Source organism: Trichechus manatus, unplaced genomic scaffold (genome assembly GCF_000243295.1).
Source record: "Trichechus manatus latirostris isolate Lorelei unplaced genomic scaffold, TriManLat1.0 scaffold00010, whole genome shotgun sequence".
Taxonomy (NCBI): domain Eukaryota; kingdom Metazoa; phylum Chordata; class Mammalia; order Sirenia; family Trichechidae; genus Trichechus; species Trichechus manatus.
Window position 1 is genome coordinate 12611961 of NW_004443946.1, and position 17826 is coordinate 12629786.

The window sequence follows — 17826 nt, forward strand, 5'->3', positions numbered from 1 at the left end:
ACTAAAAACTAAATCATGTACAGCTTTTAGTCGACTAGGATACTTCTGAAGCAAATGAAAGTGTAATATTAAAGAACTGAATACAAAATTCTTCTTCCACCCCTAAGAGGATAAAATACTTAGAAATAAATCTAACCAGGGACGTAAAAGACCTATACAAAGAAAACTGCAAAACACTATTGCAAGAAACCAAAAGAGACCTACATAAATGGAAAATACATACCATGCTCATGGATAGGACTACCCAACATTGTGAAGATGTCAGTTCTACCCAAAGCAATCTACAGATATAATGCAATCCCAATCCAAATACCAACAGCATTCTTTAACAAGGTGGAAAAACTAATCACCTACTTTATATAGAAGGGAAAGAGGCCCCAAATAAGTAAAGCTTTATTTAAAAAGAAGAACAAAGTAGGAGGCCTCATACTACCTGATCTCAGAACCTACTGTACAGCCACGGTAGTCAAAACAGCCTGGTACTGGTACAACAACAGACACATAGACCAATGGAACAGGATTGAGAACCTAGACATAAATCCATCCACCTATGGTCAGCTGATCTTAGACAAAGGACCAAAGTCCATTAAATGGGGGAAAAGACAGTCTTTTTAACAAATAGTGCTGGCAAAACTGGATGCCTATTTGTATAAAAAAAAAAAAAAAATGAAACAGGGCCCATACTTCACACCATACACAAAAACTAACTCGAAATGGATCAAAGACCTAAATGTAAAACCCAAAATGATAAAGATCATGGAAGGAAAAATAGGGACAACACTAGGGGCCCTAATACAGGGTATAAATACAATATAAACCATAACTAACAATACACAAACACCAGAAGACAAACTAGATAACTGGGAGCTCTAAAAATTAAACACGATCATCAAAAGACTTCACCAAAAGAGTAAAAAGGCAACTTACAGACTGGGAAAAATTTTTGGCTACAACAAGGGTCTAATTTCTAAAATCTATAGAATAATTCAACACCTCAGCAACAAAAAGACAAACAACCCAGTTAAAAAATGGGCAAATAATATGAACAGACACTTCATCAAAGAAGACATTCAGGCAGCTAACAGACACATGAGGAAATGCTTGAGATCATTAGCCATTAGAGAAATGCAAATCAAAACTACAATGAGATACCATTTCACCCCAACATTACTGGCATGAATCAAAAAAACAGAAAATAACAAACGTTGGAGAGGTTGCACAGAGACTGGAACTCTTATGCACTGCTGGTGGGAATGTAAAATAGCACAATCACTATGGAAAATGATATGGCACCTCCTTAAAAAGCTAGAAATAGAAATACCGTATGATCCAGCAATCCCACTCCTAGGAATATATCCTAGAGAAATAAGAGCCATCACACAAATAGACATATGCACACCCATGTTGCAGCATTATTCACAATAGCAAAAAAGATGAAACAACCTAAGTGCCCATCAATAGACGAATGGATAAACAAATTATGGTGCATACATACAATGGAATACTACAAAACAATAAAGAGCAATGATGAATCTGCAAAACACCTAACGACATGGATGAATCTGGAGGGCATTATGCCGAGTGAAATAAGTCAATCACCAAACCTAAAAACCAAAAAACCAAACCTATTGCCATGGAGTCAATTCCAACCCTTAGCCACCTTATAGGACAGAGTAGAACTGCCCCATAGAGTTTCCAAGGAGCAACTGGTGGATTTGAACTGTTGACCTTTTGGTTAGCAGCCAAATGCTTAACCACTGCACCACGAGGGCTCCAAGTCAATCATAAAAGGACAAATATTGTGTGAGACCACTATTATAAAAGCCTAAGAAAAGGTTTACACACAGAAAAAAACAACCTTTGATGGTTATGAGAGAGGGGAGAGGCAGGGAGGTGAAATCACTAACTAGGTAGTAGACCACTTTGATGAAGTGAAAAACACAATATAGAGGAAGTCAGCACAACTTGACCAAGGCAAAGTCATAGAAGCTTCCTAGACACAACCAAACACCTTGAGGGACCGAGTTACTGGGGCTGAGGGCTAGGGAGCATGGTCCCAGGGGACATTTAGGTCAATTGGCAAAACATAGTTATAGTTGGGTGAGTAGCGTCTGGAGTCTTAAAAGCTTGGGAGCAGCCATCTAAGATAGATCTTTTGATCCCATCTCATCTGGAGCAAAGGAGAATGAAGAAAATCAAAGACACAAGGAAAACATTAGTCCAAAGGACTAATGGACCACATGAACCACAGCCTCCACCAGCCTGACCCCAGAATTGGACAGTGCCCGGCTACCACCACCAACTGCTCTGACAGTGATCACAATAGAGAGAAGGTCCCGCACAGAACAGGAGAAAAATGTAGAACAAAATTCAAATTCTAGACTCTGAATTTAACATTCAAAAAAGACCAGATATACTGGTCTTACAGAGACTGACAGAAGGAACCCTGGAGACTATGGCCCCCAGACACCCTGCTAACTCAGAACTGAAGCCACTCCCAAAGTCCACCTTTCAGCCAAAGATTAGCTAGGCCTATAAAACAAACAATAACATAAGTGAGGAATGTGCTTCTTAGTTCAATCAAGTGTATGACACCAAATGGGCAACATCTGCCCAAAAGCAAAGATGAGAAGACAGGAAAACTGGATGAATGGACACCAGGAACTTGGGGTGTAAAGGGAAACGGGGAGAGTGCTAACACATTGAGGGGATTACAACCAATGTCACAAAACAATTTGTGAATAAATTTTTGAACAAGAAACTAATTTGCTCTGTGAACTTTCACCTAAAGCACAACAATTTTTTTTAAATGCGTCTCCCAGTAGTGACATTGCAATAATTGTGACGGGACTGCAGTGCCCAAAGATCCTTCCTTAAATACACTGCCACAGGCTTGCTCTGCCCACTGCATAGATTTTATATTTACCTTGCGGGAGATGTTCTTCCTATCAGTAGTTCTCTGATTCTACCACTGAATCAGTCTAGGGGGAAAATAATCCCAACATGGTCCCAGAAACTGCTTCAGTTTCCTCTCCTCTCGGTCCCCTCCCCTCCCCTCCCCTCCCTTCCCCTCCCTCCCCTCTCCCTCTCAGGTTTACCCACCAAGCTTTTTGGGATTGCACCAAGCAAATTTCAGCTATGCATTTTACTATCAACAATACGTAAGAAACAATGAGAAAGTGCTTGAAATCAGAGAAGGGTGTACATACGATATGTCAGAATGAGCTGTTCATCCCTGGTGATCATTAAAGAGTGTCACAAGAGAAGAAATGTACCCAAGATGGTCCTACACAATTCCAACTCTGGGAATTGTGTTCTATCTAAAAACTCTCGGTCTTTTCAGCAGCCCATTCATTTGCTAAAAAAATATTTATCAGGTGCTATTATATCCAGCACTGTGTTTGCATCAGTAAAGCATTAAATCTTCAAAGCAGTTTCTTACTTTACACTTACGTTGACACGTTTAGGTGGGTCCTTAAATTCTCTACGCAGCTGAATGCGTTAGTTCCCTTCTAAGTAATCTGTCATTTTCGGGCACATTTAGTGGGTTTTATTTTCATCAACAGAGTTCCATTATATATAATGGTATCTACGTAAGTATTCAACTCTCAAGAGAAATAGAAGTGACAATATCAAGCATTATAGATTTTACTATCATTCTAAAATTAAATTACTGGAGTTAAACTTCTAGGTTCTAGACTCAGAGCTTCAAGAAATCAGTTACAGCTTCGACTACCTTAAAGGCTAATCAGGTCTCTATAGAATAGTTCGTGCTTCTTACAGTTTTCCGGACAAAAGGAGAAAATGGCCATAATCGGCCGTCACTGGAAACTCTAGCATCATGGGAATTTTCCCAGGCGGCTTTGTGGCAGTATAAGGAGGCTTCAAGCATGTTGTAATTATAGCTACTATTCTTTAAATGTCTATTGTGCCAAGCACTTTACTTAATACTTTTAGCTCGTTTAAGCTTCACTGTATCGCTGCCTTGTATCATAGTTGCCATTTTCCCCGAAGACAAAAATCGAAGCTCAGAGAAGGTAGGTAATTTGCCCAAAGTCACACTATTTGCAAGTGTGTGCAAGATGGATCTTTGACAATGCACTCTTCTGCTTCCTAGGTCAGTTCACTCTGCAATGTGCTTCTGCATTAAAAAAAAAAAAAAAAAAAAAAAAATCACGTATCTACCCGTGAAAGGCTGGGGAGAGAGATGGGACTGATAATGCTGTCTGGGAAAGATTTCTGAACTCAGTGGAAAAGAAAATTCTGTAAGAGAACAAAGCAGTCGCAGCAGTCTGGGTAATGAACGAAAACTCGCCTGGAGCAGCCTGGGTCTATTTCCTCCAACCTACTGGGAGGTTGCGCTTGCACAGGGCGCGATGACTGACAAGCGAGCACGACCGAAGGATGGATGGCCGCATGGGGGTCGGAGCGTCAGCTTCTCGACTCCCCATCTCTCATTTCGCCCAACCCCCACCCCTTCTCCCAGCCGCAGGAGCGGAGCTTCTACCGCCAGTGCAGGCGAGGCCGGAGGCAGAAGGAAGCTGCTGACGGATGGAGGCGGCCGAGCGCGAGGGCGCTGAGTGAAGCCCCCGCGTCCTCGCCGCTTGGCCTCGGGCTCCTGGCAGCTGGGGACGCCGCGCTGGGCGTGCTCACCACGGGGCCGGATCGGAAGGCTCGCCTCGGCCCCAGAGCTGGCGCGAGTCGCGGGGCCTCCGCCCGGCCAAGCGAAAGCGGCCAAGGTTGGGCTCGGGTTTGTGATGCGGCCTTTGAGAGGTTCAAGGCCCTGTGGCCTCCCGGCCGCGGCCCAGGCCCAGGCCCGAAGCGCACAAGCTGCGCTATCCGTCAGGGTCGGGGCAGAGCGGGAGGCCGCGTATTCTCCTTCCTACTCCAGGCTGACCCGAAAAACAGCCTAACGGAGGCACCGGCGGCAGCAGCCCACGCTGTCTGGAGGTGCTGGGCGTTTGGGACGAGGCGAGGGAGCGGCCCCGCTCTCCTCCTCCTCCTTCCCGGGCTCAGACAGCCTGCAGCCGCAGCCCCAACTCGCTCCCTTCCCCCTCCCCGCGCCGGGCTCCGCTTTCCCTCCATCAACCCCAGGCCGAATTCAATCCGAGAAGGCTCCTTTGAGCTTTTGTGTTTGCTGGGGGAGATGTGGGCGCAGAAGGGATCGCGTTACAACTTTCATTTCCTGAAATGTTTGAGGGAACATCCAGGGTTTTTATCCCCACATCAGGCCGGGCGATGGGCTCGGGTTTCAGGCCTTGTCACTCAGCTGTCACCAAACAAACGAAGCTCTCAGAGCCCAGGAGAGGGAGAGCTACCTGCTATTCATGACCCCTGGAGCAGGTGATCGCTCATGGGAAAAACAGGTAGAATTAATCATAGGGCTGTTCTCTGTTTCCTCTCCATTTTGGCTGACCTGCCCACAGTGTGAAACCTGTCAGAAAACAAATGAACTCTTTCTTGTCCCCCAGAGGAACTGAAAAATACATTTTCAGAAAACCCAACACACATTCACAGCAAATGACCAAATGAGAATTGGAAGGAACACCTTGCATCCTACTCAACTTTATAATTTCTTAGTTTGTGGGGTTCCATTTTAGTGGGACTTGGAGCTTGGGGGAACTGGGACAGAATGGGACATCTTCATGTCACCTGGCCCTGCCTACTGGGAGGAACCCCAGGTGCGGTCCCTGAACTCAGGTAAATTGCAACATCTCCTTCCTGCTTGGGTGTCAGTGCAGTTGGATTGATCCTAATAAAAGGAAAAATCTCTACCCCAACACAGGTTTCTAAGAAATGTCTGTAGATGGGTGTTCCCACCTCCCCCAGGACCCTTCCCTAAACCAACCATGTTGAGCATCTGTGTTGAGCTTATATTAAAAGAAAATCCAAAAGCTTTCCATTTTTCCCCATTCCAATTCTAACTTAATTCAGAAGCAGTTTTTTTGTTTGTTTGTTTGTTTGTTTGTTTTAACTTTCTCCTTGATACTTGGTTGAACAAAAGCAGAAAAGTCAGCATACTGGTGTTTTTGTTTGTATGGATACTGTTTGTTACTTTTTAAACATAATACAAAATTTTAACTGTACCTTTATTTTCTATTTTGTTCTACTTCTCCTGTCCCTGTGTCTTTTTCCTCTCTCTAGAAAAAAAAATTAGAGGGAAAGAGGAAATGCATACAGATTTGCTTCTAAGATATATTAATGGAAAAGTTAACTAGACAGCTTCAGAATCCTATATCAGACCGATTTTTAAAAATAGAAATATGGTAAGGGGCCTGTACTATCATTGTCTGCTTTTTAATGAGAAATCAGGAGACATTCTGTATATAAAGTAATCCTCCTGGCCTTCTTTATGAAGATTTTGTCTGTTTACTTTGAAAATAGCCAATGGTTCCAGATTCCCAGAGCTGATTTTCTTAGATTAGCTATTTTTTCTCAGAGGTAGAGCCCTGAGCAATATTATTCTTCAATTAAAATCAAGAACTTGAGTTTAGGAGGAAGCATGTTACGTTTACATAGCATGAGCAACACATAGAAAATATTCACCACATATATCTAAAGATAGACAAGGCTTCAGTTGTTTAAATATTCTTTTCACTTCATAGATACAAAGGTGGGTTTGAGCCACAGACTTCGGTTAGCAGCTGAGCTGCTTTAACCCCTGCAATACCAGGGCTCCTTGTTACCTATCTAGCTTAATTTTTAAAGCACTTGTTACCCACTTTTATATTTCCCACATTCTAAATAAATAAAGAGCTAATGCTGTCTTCCTTGTAATTACCTCCTAGACTCTGAGGTAAATTTGCCTTTTGCAAAGTATTACAGACTACCCCACCTTGTCCTCAAAATGTGCATTTTTTTAACACTGTAAGCCTCTCTTCCCCGCCACCAACCTCAGCAGTCATCACCAGTACCAGTTGCAAAAAAAGCTGCAAAAGTTAAGTGGAAAGTTATTGCATATAGATGCTTAGAGTTTAAATATACTATGAGTGAGGGCCAAACAAAGACCTCTCAACTTGGGTTTGTTGTTTTTGTTTTTGTTTTCACAGCCCCCTTGCCTTTTTCTGGTACTTAGACCATTTAGATAACTGGCAATTCAAATTAGAACTGAAGTGTTGCAAAGCAGCTAAAGTCATGCCGTAATGGCAAACAAAAAGTGAGTGTTGAGTTTTCAAAAATACTTAATATAAAGGAAAGAACACTTAGAAAGTCAAATTTACAGGCTTGCCGGCTGCTGGAACCTGTAGATTTTCTATCAGGGATGCTGACTCACCAGCTCTATTTAAATGTTCTTTAAGAATCTTAATGATTTGTGTCAGCAAATTTTTTTTTTTTTTCCTTTAAGTCTCCATATACATATCAGGTCAGGTCCTAAACTACCACCAAGCCTCCCTCCCCCTCCACCACCAAAAATCCTGTTTCTATTATAAATAAGCCTTGGCATTTTTAAAGCCATAATTAATTTTAAATTCCATAAAATTACATAGCAAATTAAAATAAATTTGCCTTGTGTTAGTCCATGAGTTTTTCTACTTGGATCTGCCTATGTCAGTCTCATAAAAGATTTATTTTCTAAGTTCAGGGAGATGAGAAGAACAGGGAACCACATGGAGGGAGATGATACACATTTCATGCCTCTTTATTATACTGAGTAAAGGTCCAGAATCTATCTTTCTTTCTATCTGTATTTTTTAAGGACAGCCACTAATGGCAGTGAAGAAGAAAAAGCAGCCAATATCACTTAATAGTATTTTAATTACAGTTGGGTATCCACTTTAGGTACCATTGTTGTTAGGTGCTACTGAGTCAGTTCGGACTCATAGTGACCCTATAGGACTGAGCAGAACTGCCCCATAGGGTTTCCAAGGGGAGGCTGGTGGATTTGAACTGATGACTGATCTTTTGGTTAGTTGCCAAGCTCTTAACCATTAGCCACCAGGGCTCCTCAAGTACCCTTAGGTGTGGGTTAAATCTGAAATTAACCTTTTCCTCTCTTTAAAAGATTGTTGGGGCTTTGGTTCTTAAGTTTGCTTGTTTTTGTTTATCTGTTTTGGTTTTTCTGATTGTTTTGTTTTTCCTTTTGCATTTTCGTATTTGATCACAGGGAAGTGCGATGTTTTAAATATTTTAAATTTATGGTAAAGGAAAATCTTTAGTGAACACGTTTACTAAAGGAGAAGATAAGGGTCTCAGAACAGTAGAAGGGAGCAAACCTTAAGGTGGTTGTGCTCTACCTGCTGACAAGTGGGGTTTCAGCTGTCCATTAACAAGTTAAAGGAAAGAAACTGAACCTCGGATTTGGAAAGAGGCAGGCTTCCACTCGCCTCTAGAAGCCTCTTCCTCTTTGTTTTTAAATGCTACTGCAGTGTTGTTCCTCGCTGTCTGAAAGGACCACAGCGTCGAAAACCCTGATTGTCATCCTCAGTAGGAGAACAGGTTTCCAATTTCATCAGCTGGAACAAAGTTGTGTGTGTGTGTGCTCGGTTTAAAACACTAGAGAAAACACGACCTTTCCAGGGCAGCGCTCTTTCTGGATAGAAAAATCGCTCACGATTTTGGCTGTTTTCTTCCCGGGCTGGGTCACTCGTTTCTTATCTCTAACGCATCCTCTTTAGGGAATCTGTCAGGGGAGTTATTGCAGGCGGGGGGAGGAGTCACTATGACCTTGAAGGGGCTCAGAAATCTCCACCTAGTTAAGGGCGCCAAGCAGCCAAGTGCATCCAGGCCATGAGGCTGAGCCTTCGGATGCCCTCGGTGCGGGTCGCTCCTCGAGGACGAGGTGGTTACAGACACTGGTTCTGCAGGCTTCAGATGGTGGAGGTGATAGTCTGGGGGAGTTTTTAGAGTCTCTACTCCTGGAGAAGTTCGGGAAAAGGGCAGAGAGCGTGGAAAGAACACGTGGGACACCAGCGACTTTCCTCACCTTAACCCTGACCCACAGTCCCAATCCACGCTACCCTCCAAAGCTGGGCCAAATGTGCGACAGCCAGGCCGGCAGAAGTTTTCCCGCCGGCGCCCCGGGTCGTGCGTGGGGAAGAGGCCCATGCTCGCCCCAGAACCGCGGGCGACGGAGGAAGGGCCCGACGCAGCCCAGCCAAGGAACCGACGTTCCCGACCGCCTTGCGGGAGGCCGCTTTCCTGGGCCCACGCAGCTCCAGCGGCAAGCTCGGGAAGGGGCGCCCTCTCTGGCTGGTACCCCTCCGCCAAATGCGGCTGCAGAGCCTGGCTCCTGGCGCCAAGGCCGAGGCCCCCGGAAGCGAAGAAGGAGATGGGCCGTGCCTGAAGCAGAAGAGGCAGCAAGGACCGGGCGGCAGGGCCTAGGCCGCCTCCCAACCAGGCCCCGAGGCCTGAGCCGGCTGCCCGGGGCCCTGAGCCCGCTGCCCCGGGCGCTGAGCGCGGCGCCTGAGAACCCGGGCGCGCTCACACCTGCGGCCAGGGCGACTCTCGCCCGCCCCCCGGGTCCTGCTCCAACCCCGAGGCCTGCGGCCGGCGCCGCTCACGTGCCTCGCGGGGAACGTAGCTCCCTGCCTCGAAGAAGGCCACCCAGGCTTGGGCCTGGAACGTGGCGCCGGGGTGCTCAAGACGACAGCAGCTGCAACGCCCGCGAATCGCAGGCCGCGGCCTCCTCCTCTGCGCTGGCCCTTCGAGGCAGCCTGGCAGGCGCTGCTCTCGGGCTCCTCGGGCCTGGCCGCCAGGCCTAGCACCCGGAGCTGCGTTTGGTTCGGGTCCCGAGATGCGTGCGATTCTCCGTGAGCCGGTGAAGAGGAGGCCCGAGAGCAGCGGCGCCACGTCCTCCCCGCGCCTCCGCAGGGCAGAGTGGCCAGAACGAAGTCTGTGAATGGCAGGAGAAGCGCCCCCGGGTCTCTGCAGCCGGAGAAGAGCGGAACGGAAGCTTCTGGATCCCCAAGCTGGAGTCTTGCCCTTCAGGCTTTGCCAAAGACCTCTAGACGGGGGGGAGGCGGGAGGAGTAAAGCCCCCTCCAGCAGAAGCCGCCCGCGCAGCAGCTGCAGCGGGCGGAGAAAGAGCCGCTCCGCGCGGGTTCAGTGCCAGATGCCCGGCCGGCTCTCTGGGTGCAAGGGAGGGCGGCGAGGGAAGGCTCGTGTTCGGCAAACCCAGAACTTGCCATAAGCGCCAACGCCAACGCCACCGCCTCTGCCTGAGAGCTTCCACTCAAGCTCGAGGTGAAAACCAAACTGTCCTTGCTCCAGAATAGGTTCAAGACTGGCGGTGCCCAGCCCCGGCGACGCCTTCAGCCCTGCTCGCAGCTCAGGGGGCTCTTGGGGCCCACGAGTCTCCACCTGCTAAGCGAAAAACGGTAGAACCGCCGGCCAAGCCCTTTGGCCCCCGAGCATTTAGGAAGCTTCATTCTCAGCCAAGAGGTCAAGGCGAGCAGACAGTGGAGACCCGAGCAATGGTGTGCTTAGATTTAAAACGTCAGAGAATAAATAAAAATCACCCAAGTATTTGTTTTGCTTTTCACTTCGCAAAATGCAATAAGGTTTCATCCTCAAAAAAAAAAATTTATTTATAATAAGCCATTGTTCATTACTTTTGAATATCCTTATGAAATCTGCAGAGGAGAAATGAAAAGTAGCTTTTGAGTCAGTTAAACTGCGACTCCCAGAAGGTAAATTGGAGGTCTCTTAACAGCTGGTCCTCGAAGAGTTCCTCAAGGAAAAAAAAATACGGTTAGTTCCCCCTAATGATTGCTCTAAAATGATTGCCAAGAGAACTCAAAGCAGTATCCAGCTTTCTCACTTCCTCCTCGTCTCTCATTTAGCTAGACTGAGCCGAGGATGGCAGAGGGAGACATATCGTGCAGTTTCTTACGAAACACATCTGTAATATGCACGCTCTGGACAGAGTGCCAGTGATTTTACAAAGAGTTTATGGCTGTGACAGAAAATTGTCCTTGTAACGAGTTTACAAGCAATAATCACGGGGGCTTTTACGGGACCGGCCCGCTCTGCTCCTCGCCAGACCTGCAGACGTTTCCAAGATTCACCAACCGAGGGAGCAGGAAGTGGGCCGGAGCGCCCTGGGAAACAGAACTTCGACGAGTCTAAAATTATACCCAGGGAGCTGGAAAAGTGGCGGGTAGTCACTGGGGTAGGAAGAGAGGGCATGTAAGAAATTAAAGTAATTGGCCCTTCCTTATTTTCCAGGGAGATTTCCGCGGTGTCCTTTGAAGCCTGTCAGGGTCATTGAAAGCTATCTTTGTGCAGGGTGTTTGTTTTGGGGAGTGAATGTGAAGAATGTGTGGAGATCCCCTGTGAGAGCCCCTCCTGCAGAGGGTGGCATTTCTCCGTGGCCCAAGACGTGGAGAATAAACACCCTAGTGACTTAAATAAACACCGACTTAATGATCCAAAACACTAACAAGGGAGATTGGGACCCTAGGCTCCCAACCCAAATGACGGTCTCTGAGCGGCTGTGTGCACATCTGTCCATCACTTAGGGGAAAAATGACTTTATAAGTAAAAGTGACTACAGTTAAGTACAGTGACCGATGCTTTTTCTCCTTTGAATTCAAAGCTATTTGACAGATTTAAAAAAAAAAAAAAAATGCTTGTAATAAGAAGGCCTTAATTCCCCACAAACGCCTCAGTCTACTAGCCCAGGACAGAAAAGATGGGGAAGAGTAAGAAAGAAAGAAATGTATTAATGGTGACACGGATGAGGAAAAATCAAAATTACAAAACTGTCATGTCAGAAAATAAATAGACTCTCCCTGGGGAACAATATTTTTACAAAGCACAAGCAAGCCAATCCTGTTATCCTGAGTAGAATTTTAATAAATAATGCCATTTCTTTTACTAGTTTTAAAAGCTGAATACAGACGATACATCATTTTTGCCCCTGGCAAAAATAATACGGAGCCTACATAATTACTGGAATTTTTCTGGACGCTTATCCAGCAGCAGTGCAAAAGAGCTCCTGTCCTGCTGGTCTGCTTTTTATTATTTGTACAGATTAATTCACAATGTTGCTATCCTTGTTCCGAGGTTTTGTTTTGTTTTTTTTCCAAGCTGATAAATTCTTTTACTTTCACAGTCTTGTCATAAACTCGTTAACACAAAAGAGCTGAGTTAACATGTGAATGCTGTGGAGAAGAGCTAGTGGTAAACAATACTGCATATCTAAATAATAAAAAAATAAATAAATACTCCAAAGCTAAATTCACTCTTTCTCTGTCATATATTAACCAAGTCACTATTCTTGGTTCAGGTGATGGCCTTCATGGTACCCTGCAATTCATAACCACCATTAAGTAAGAAAGAGAGAAATTATTACTTAAAAAAAAAAAAAAAAGGGCCCAGTGACAGCAATACACAGCTCACCTTTCAGAAACAGAATCGTACTCCTGGTGTTCTACTAAGTTTTAATTTAGACTGGTTTAGGTACAATAAAAAAGAAACCTGAAAACACATGCTGTTTTGGTAACAAATACCAGTTTGCCATATTTGTTGGCATACTTTTGCAAGCTAGAAACTAGGAACAGGAGAAACCCTTAACAGGAGTAGGTAACCTACAGGTATGAAAGATTCCAGAGCATGAGAAGTAATGGCATTCAGGAAAGTGTTTTTTCACATTGATGCATTTTAAAAGTCCACCATTTAAAAAAAAAAAAAAAAAAAAACCCAAGAAAACAAACAACAACCAAAAAGAATCTACTAAATTTGACAAAAATAGTTATGTTACTAATGGTCGCTTCTATTTCTAACTGCCTCACACAGAGAGCAGTAAGACATTTAGGCACTTGGTTTTTGTTTTTTTCCCTAATACTGTACTTTCATTTCAATCTACATAAAATTGTTTAACAGTAAGTATGAAAAATGTAAACTTAAATTTTCCCCATCAAAAAGAGTTAGAAGATGATAGTTTTCCTATTCCCCTTAAGAAAGCAACCAGTTCCTCCCAGGCTGGAGGCTCTTATTTTCACTGTTTTGATTTCTCTCTCTCTCTCTTTGAAATTTCCTTTTCCTCTTCCCAAAACATTTCTCCACAAATAAATTAAATAGAATTGAAATTCAATTGATTTGTAATTCCCATTCATTTAAAAAAAGAAAAGTTACTGAAGCAGGCACAGTGGTTGCCCAGAACGAGCACTGGGTGACTGGGTGCTTTTGTTTGTTTGGGTTTTTTTTCCCCCCTGCTCTTCTCTGGACTGGGGGAGGACATGCAAAAGTGGAAAAGAGTCAGAGAGAAGAGGGTGAGGGTGACTAAGCTTGAGATTGCTGTTGGTTGTGATTTTTAAAAAGGCGTTTGTGAAAGTCCACCATTCCTTTATGCGCAAAGAACCCCAGAAACAAGCTGCAAAAATGTTCCTGATTTCTATTTACAAGTGTCCCTAGTTGCTGCAGTTGGTTGCTGCTCCAACCATCCCTTGGAGGCCCCCGTCCCTCCCCACTTAGGATCCCAAGTCCACCAGACTGGAGGTGAGTGGGCCAAGCAGGGAGTCCTGGAGCTGGTGCTGGTGGGCCTGCAGGCCATGACCGGGCTGTGAGGCTGTTAAGCCGGGGAGAGAATAGTTTGAGCTCCTAGCGTGGCCCATATTGCCCTGCAGCAGAAGGACTGAGTTCTGGTCTGGACTTTGGGGAGGCGAGAATTCCTCTTCTGAGCTGGACATGAGCGGCTTGCCCCCTTCCAGAGGAGAGAGTTGATTCTGCTTGTTGGAGGAGGAGTTGTTGTTTTCAGTGTTCTCCCTAAGAAATAGAGGATAACACCATATGGTTAAAAAAAAAAAAAAAAAAGGTAGGTTAAAAAAAGTGTGAGATGGAGGGAGGGAGGGAAGCTGGAAGGAGGAAAGGGCTCTTGTGCAATCTGTCACTGACCCAAATGGAGAAGCTCTGCCCTCCCACCCATCCCCAAGGGTCATGGGGGAGGTGAGGAGACTGGAGAAGTGGCCAGCTATGGAGAGTGCCTGCCCTTCCAGGTTTCAGAAATCCAGCTGAACAGGGCTTATATGAAACAAACAAAAACTATTTTTTAATTTCGTTCAGTTATTTAAAATACCTATCGAGTAGGACCATGTTTAGAAATAATTAAGCTTAAAAATCTTCCAACAAATGGTTGTTGGTGATGAAGAAAATGATCAGGGAGCAAACATAGCGCCCAGTGCACAACCGTGTGGGGTGAGTCAAGTCAATTGCCCTGTTCCCATCTGAGGAAACAATTAAACGTCGAGTTTCCCTGCCCCTGCCGGGAGGTTGTGGTTTCCGAGACCCAGGACAGGTCATGGGAAGTGGTGCCCAGAGCGGCCCAGTGACCTGAGTAAACACAGGGAGCAAAGCCAGTCTCTCCGATTTCATCAGGGACTGGGCCCTCGGGCCTGGCTTATAGGGCAGCCGTTTTGTAACTAAAGTCTAACTGGAACTGCACAGTCCCTGTTCCCGTGTTACTCGCTCAATTCCAGCCCCTTACGGCCTTCTCTCAAACTCTCCACCGACATCCACACCTGCGCACCGCTTTCTCGGCAGGGGAAACTTCGAGGCCCCGAACAGCCTCCGAGCGGGCGGAGGGGCGCCGGGGCTTCTGCCCCCACACTCGGTTTTGGTTAACTTCAGGATTTCTCTGCCCTCGCTGCTTCCGCCTTCACAGTGCTCGTCTGTCCCCCACCCCCAGCGCCTGCATGTCTCCCCTTTCTCTCTCCCTTTTCCCTACAGTCTCTCTCTCCCAGTGAGCCAATTCCAGCTGAATTTATCCAGACTCTGTGCTATTCCACCCAGAGGGGAACGAGAAGGCGCGATCCTCGGCCTCAAGCTTCAGAAACGAACAAAGGAAACCCAGCCGTCTCAGGCGCTCGGATTTCTCCAAAACTGCGGTTCCCCCAGCGCTCTCCCGCCGCTGCCTCCAAGCTCTTCCAAATCTCGGTCGGAAACTCTACTGCAAACCATGGAGCTGGGCCAGGTGGTCGAGGGTGTTGGCACCGGAGGGGAGGAGGTAAAGACAGGTTTAAAAAATACTGCCTTTTGAGCTCCAGGGAGAAAGGAGTCTGCGAGCGGAGATCCCTTCCTCTCCAGGGGCCGCGGCGTGGACAGCCAGACCAACTGAACCCCGAACGGGCCGCGGCGCCCTGGCACGCGCAAGGCAGCCCGGCGAGGAGCCATCCTTCCTGGGCTTGGGGAGCCGGGGAGCAAATGCAGAGCCAGCTCCTCCCGAAAGCTCTTTTCTGTGAATTTCTTTTTAAATCCTTTGTACAGCTAGTGCGGACAGAAGCAGGTAACCTCCTGCCCAAAACGACTAGGATCGTCTTCGGTAGGCGATCTCAGGGGCGGGGGCTGGGGACAGAGCAGACGTCTCTGGCCAGCTCCACCCCTCTGGGGAGCAAGAGGAGAGAGGTGAGCGACCCTTAGCCCCCACCGAACCCCTTTCTTCCGGATACTAATCAACACTTCCCTTCTCATTGATCTAGAAACTCTCCAAGCTCCCTCTCGCCCCAGCCAGCCAAGGCGACAGGAAAAACAAATCTAGCGCCAGTATTTCCCGACACTCACACACCAAGAAACCCACGCGCGGGAGCTCAAAGCAAACGAGTCCCCATCTTTGGTAGGCGGTCTCAGAGTTCCTGAACTTTTCCTGCAGTGCCGCGGAGGCCTGGGCGCGGGCCCGCGGACCGGCTTCGGCCCGTGAGGAAGGCGCCCTGGCGGGTGCCTGCCAAAGCAGAAAGGGGTAGAGGGGACAGGAAGGCTTCCTGGGGTGGCCTGAGCCGTAGGAAGCACGCCGCGTACCTTTCCTTGGCCTCGGCGGCCCGGTCTCTTTGCCTCCGGTTCTTAAACCAGTTGCTGACCTGGGTGGTGGTGAGGCCGGTGGCCTCGGCCAGCTCCCGCTTCTCACGCGGCGAGGGGTAGGGGTTGTGCGCGTACCACTCCCGCAGCACGCCCCGCGACTTCTCCTTGAAGCAGTAGCTCGTCTCCTCGCCGTCCCAGATGGTGCGCGGCAGTGGGAATTTTCGGCGCACCCGATACTTGCCCACCGCGCCCAGGGGCCGGCCGCGTAGCTTCTCGGCCTCCACGTAGTGAGCCTTCAGCCACAGCTGCTGCAGTTTGGGATGATTGTGAGGCGAAAACTGGTGGCTCTCCAGGATCTTGTAGAGCTCGCGGAAGTTTCCGCGGTGGAAGGCGACCACGGCCTTGGCCTTAAGCACGCTTTCGTTCTTGTGCAGGTGGTCGCAGGCGGGCAGCGACCACAGGAACCTGCCCAGGCGTTCTAGGTTCCCGCCTTGCTGCAGCACCTCGCACACGCACGCCACTTGCTCCTGAGTAAAGCCGAAAGAAGGCAGCATCGACATGGCTGGGGTCTGCCGGGGCGCACGCTGCGGGCAGCAGAGCCTGACAAGCAGGGGGCAGCGGCGGCGGGGAGGGGGGCGGCAGCCCTAGCCCCCTCCCTATGCTTGGCGGCGGCGAAGAAACGAGCCGGGTCTGCAGTTGCGGGTGGGCGGGCGAGAAGGAGGAGTGGTGGGCGCGCTGCGCACCGAGCAGCCGGCGCAATTTTCAGCCTTTCGGGCCTCGCTGGCTCCGGCCTCTTGCCGGGTGGATGCTGCTGGTTGCCGGGGAACTTGGTTTCTGTTCTCCCCGCAGCCGCCTTAAAGCGCGCAGTGTCCGGGGCAAGCTGATTGGCTGCGGGCGGCGCCTATCCGGGGCCGGCCAGCCCGCGCGTCGCCTGGCTGGGCAGAGAGGCCGCACCGCCCTGCGCGGGGTGGGCGAGGCTGCGGAGCCGGGGGGGTGGGGAGTGGGTGATGGGAGAAGGACCCAGAGAGGTGAGGGGAAAAGAGAGAGCTGCCGGGGATGGGGGTGGGTGAGCGCGTCGGGACCCTGCAACTCGAGCCTCCTCTCCAGTGTCATCTAAGGGGAGCCACTCACATCCCTGCACAAATCAATGACTCCAGACTTTCTAATTCCCCTCCTTTCTGTACCCCTGTCCCTTGCAGACTTGCCCTTTCCCGGTGAGCTCATATTTAATTACCTTAATGTTGGAATGAATAAATAATGGATTGATGAATAGCTTATGGAATGCGATAAATAATACAAGAGCAGGCCAGGGCTCCGGGCTGCAATCGCCAAAAGAGCGGCTTCTCTCCGGGCTCGCTTCAGCTGCGGGAGCCAAAACTAATTTCCTCCTCCCCCGCCGCCTCGGCCCCACCGCCCTCCAAAGAGCACAGGTATTCCCAGCTGGACAGGGCTTCCCTGGTTCTCAAAGAGCCGCGACAATTTGGGACCAAAAGAGCCGTTTAGAGCATAGTTGCTGAGCAGATAGACTTCGAAGATTGATTTGTGATTTGGTATCTTAATGTTCTGCGGTTTAAGCCGGTAGGTTTCTAGACTCAGTTTCCCAATCTGCGCAGTTAACATTTTCCAATGCCACCTTTCCTACTGAGGAATACCGAGAAGCTCTACTTGCTATTAGCTAAAATGCTTTGGGAACCTCGTAGGAAAGGCGCCGGGTGGGGTGTAAATTAAATAAAACTGTGCCCGGCTCCAATAACCGTCCTGTTGTAACATAATCCTTGCCCTACTCTGAGAGGGACACTGCCCTCAAACCGAGGACGACAGTGGCTCCAAGAAGATTAAATAAAGAGGGGTGTGTGTGTGTGTGTGTGTGTGTGTGCGCATAGATTGCAATGCTGGCCTATTTTACTGTCAGGGAATGAGAGATGTTCTGCAATTTAAGTCTGATCATCTGCTATTTTGTGTATGTGTGGGGAATGCTTAGTAAGACTGCACAGACAAATGAAGCTGTAATTATCTTAAGCCTCATTTGCACACCTTGTTCCTAAGCAATTATTAAAAAGATTTTGAAAACAATTAGCCTCTCTAAACAAAGATA

General features: G+C 47.8%; 1 protein-coding gene across 1 annotated transcript; it reads right to left on the reverse strand.

Annotated features, from left to right (window-relative positions):
- Positions 1 to 13151: 13151 nt before the first annotated feature.
- On the reverse strand, positions 13152 to 16544 carry LOC101345686 (homeobox protein SIX1). Its single transcript, XM_004370920.1, has 2 exons — positions 15732 to 16544; positions 13152 to 13706 (listed from the first exon to the last, which is right to left on the reverse strand). Exons 1-2 carry the CDS (start codon positions 16289 to 16291, stop codon positions 13412 to 13414), a joined length of 855 nt encoding a protein of 284 aa, XP_004370977.1. The 5' UTR covers positions 16292 to 16544; the 3' UTR covers positions 13152 to 13411.
- Between the last annotated feature and the right edge of the window lie 1282 nt (positions 16545 to 17826).

Coding starts and splice junctions, on each gene's coding strand:
- LOC101345686 (XM_004370920.1), bottom strand. CDS start 16,291: ATGTCGATGCTGCCTTCTTTCGGCTTTACTCAGGAGCAAGTGGCGTGC. Junction 13,707..15,731: donor GCCGCCGAGGCCAAGGAAAG/GTACGCGGCGTG, acceptor TCTATTTCTTAG/GGAGAACACTGAAAACAACA.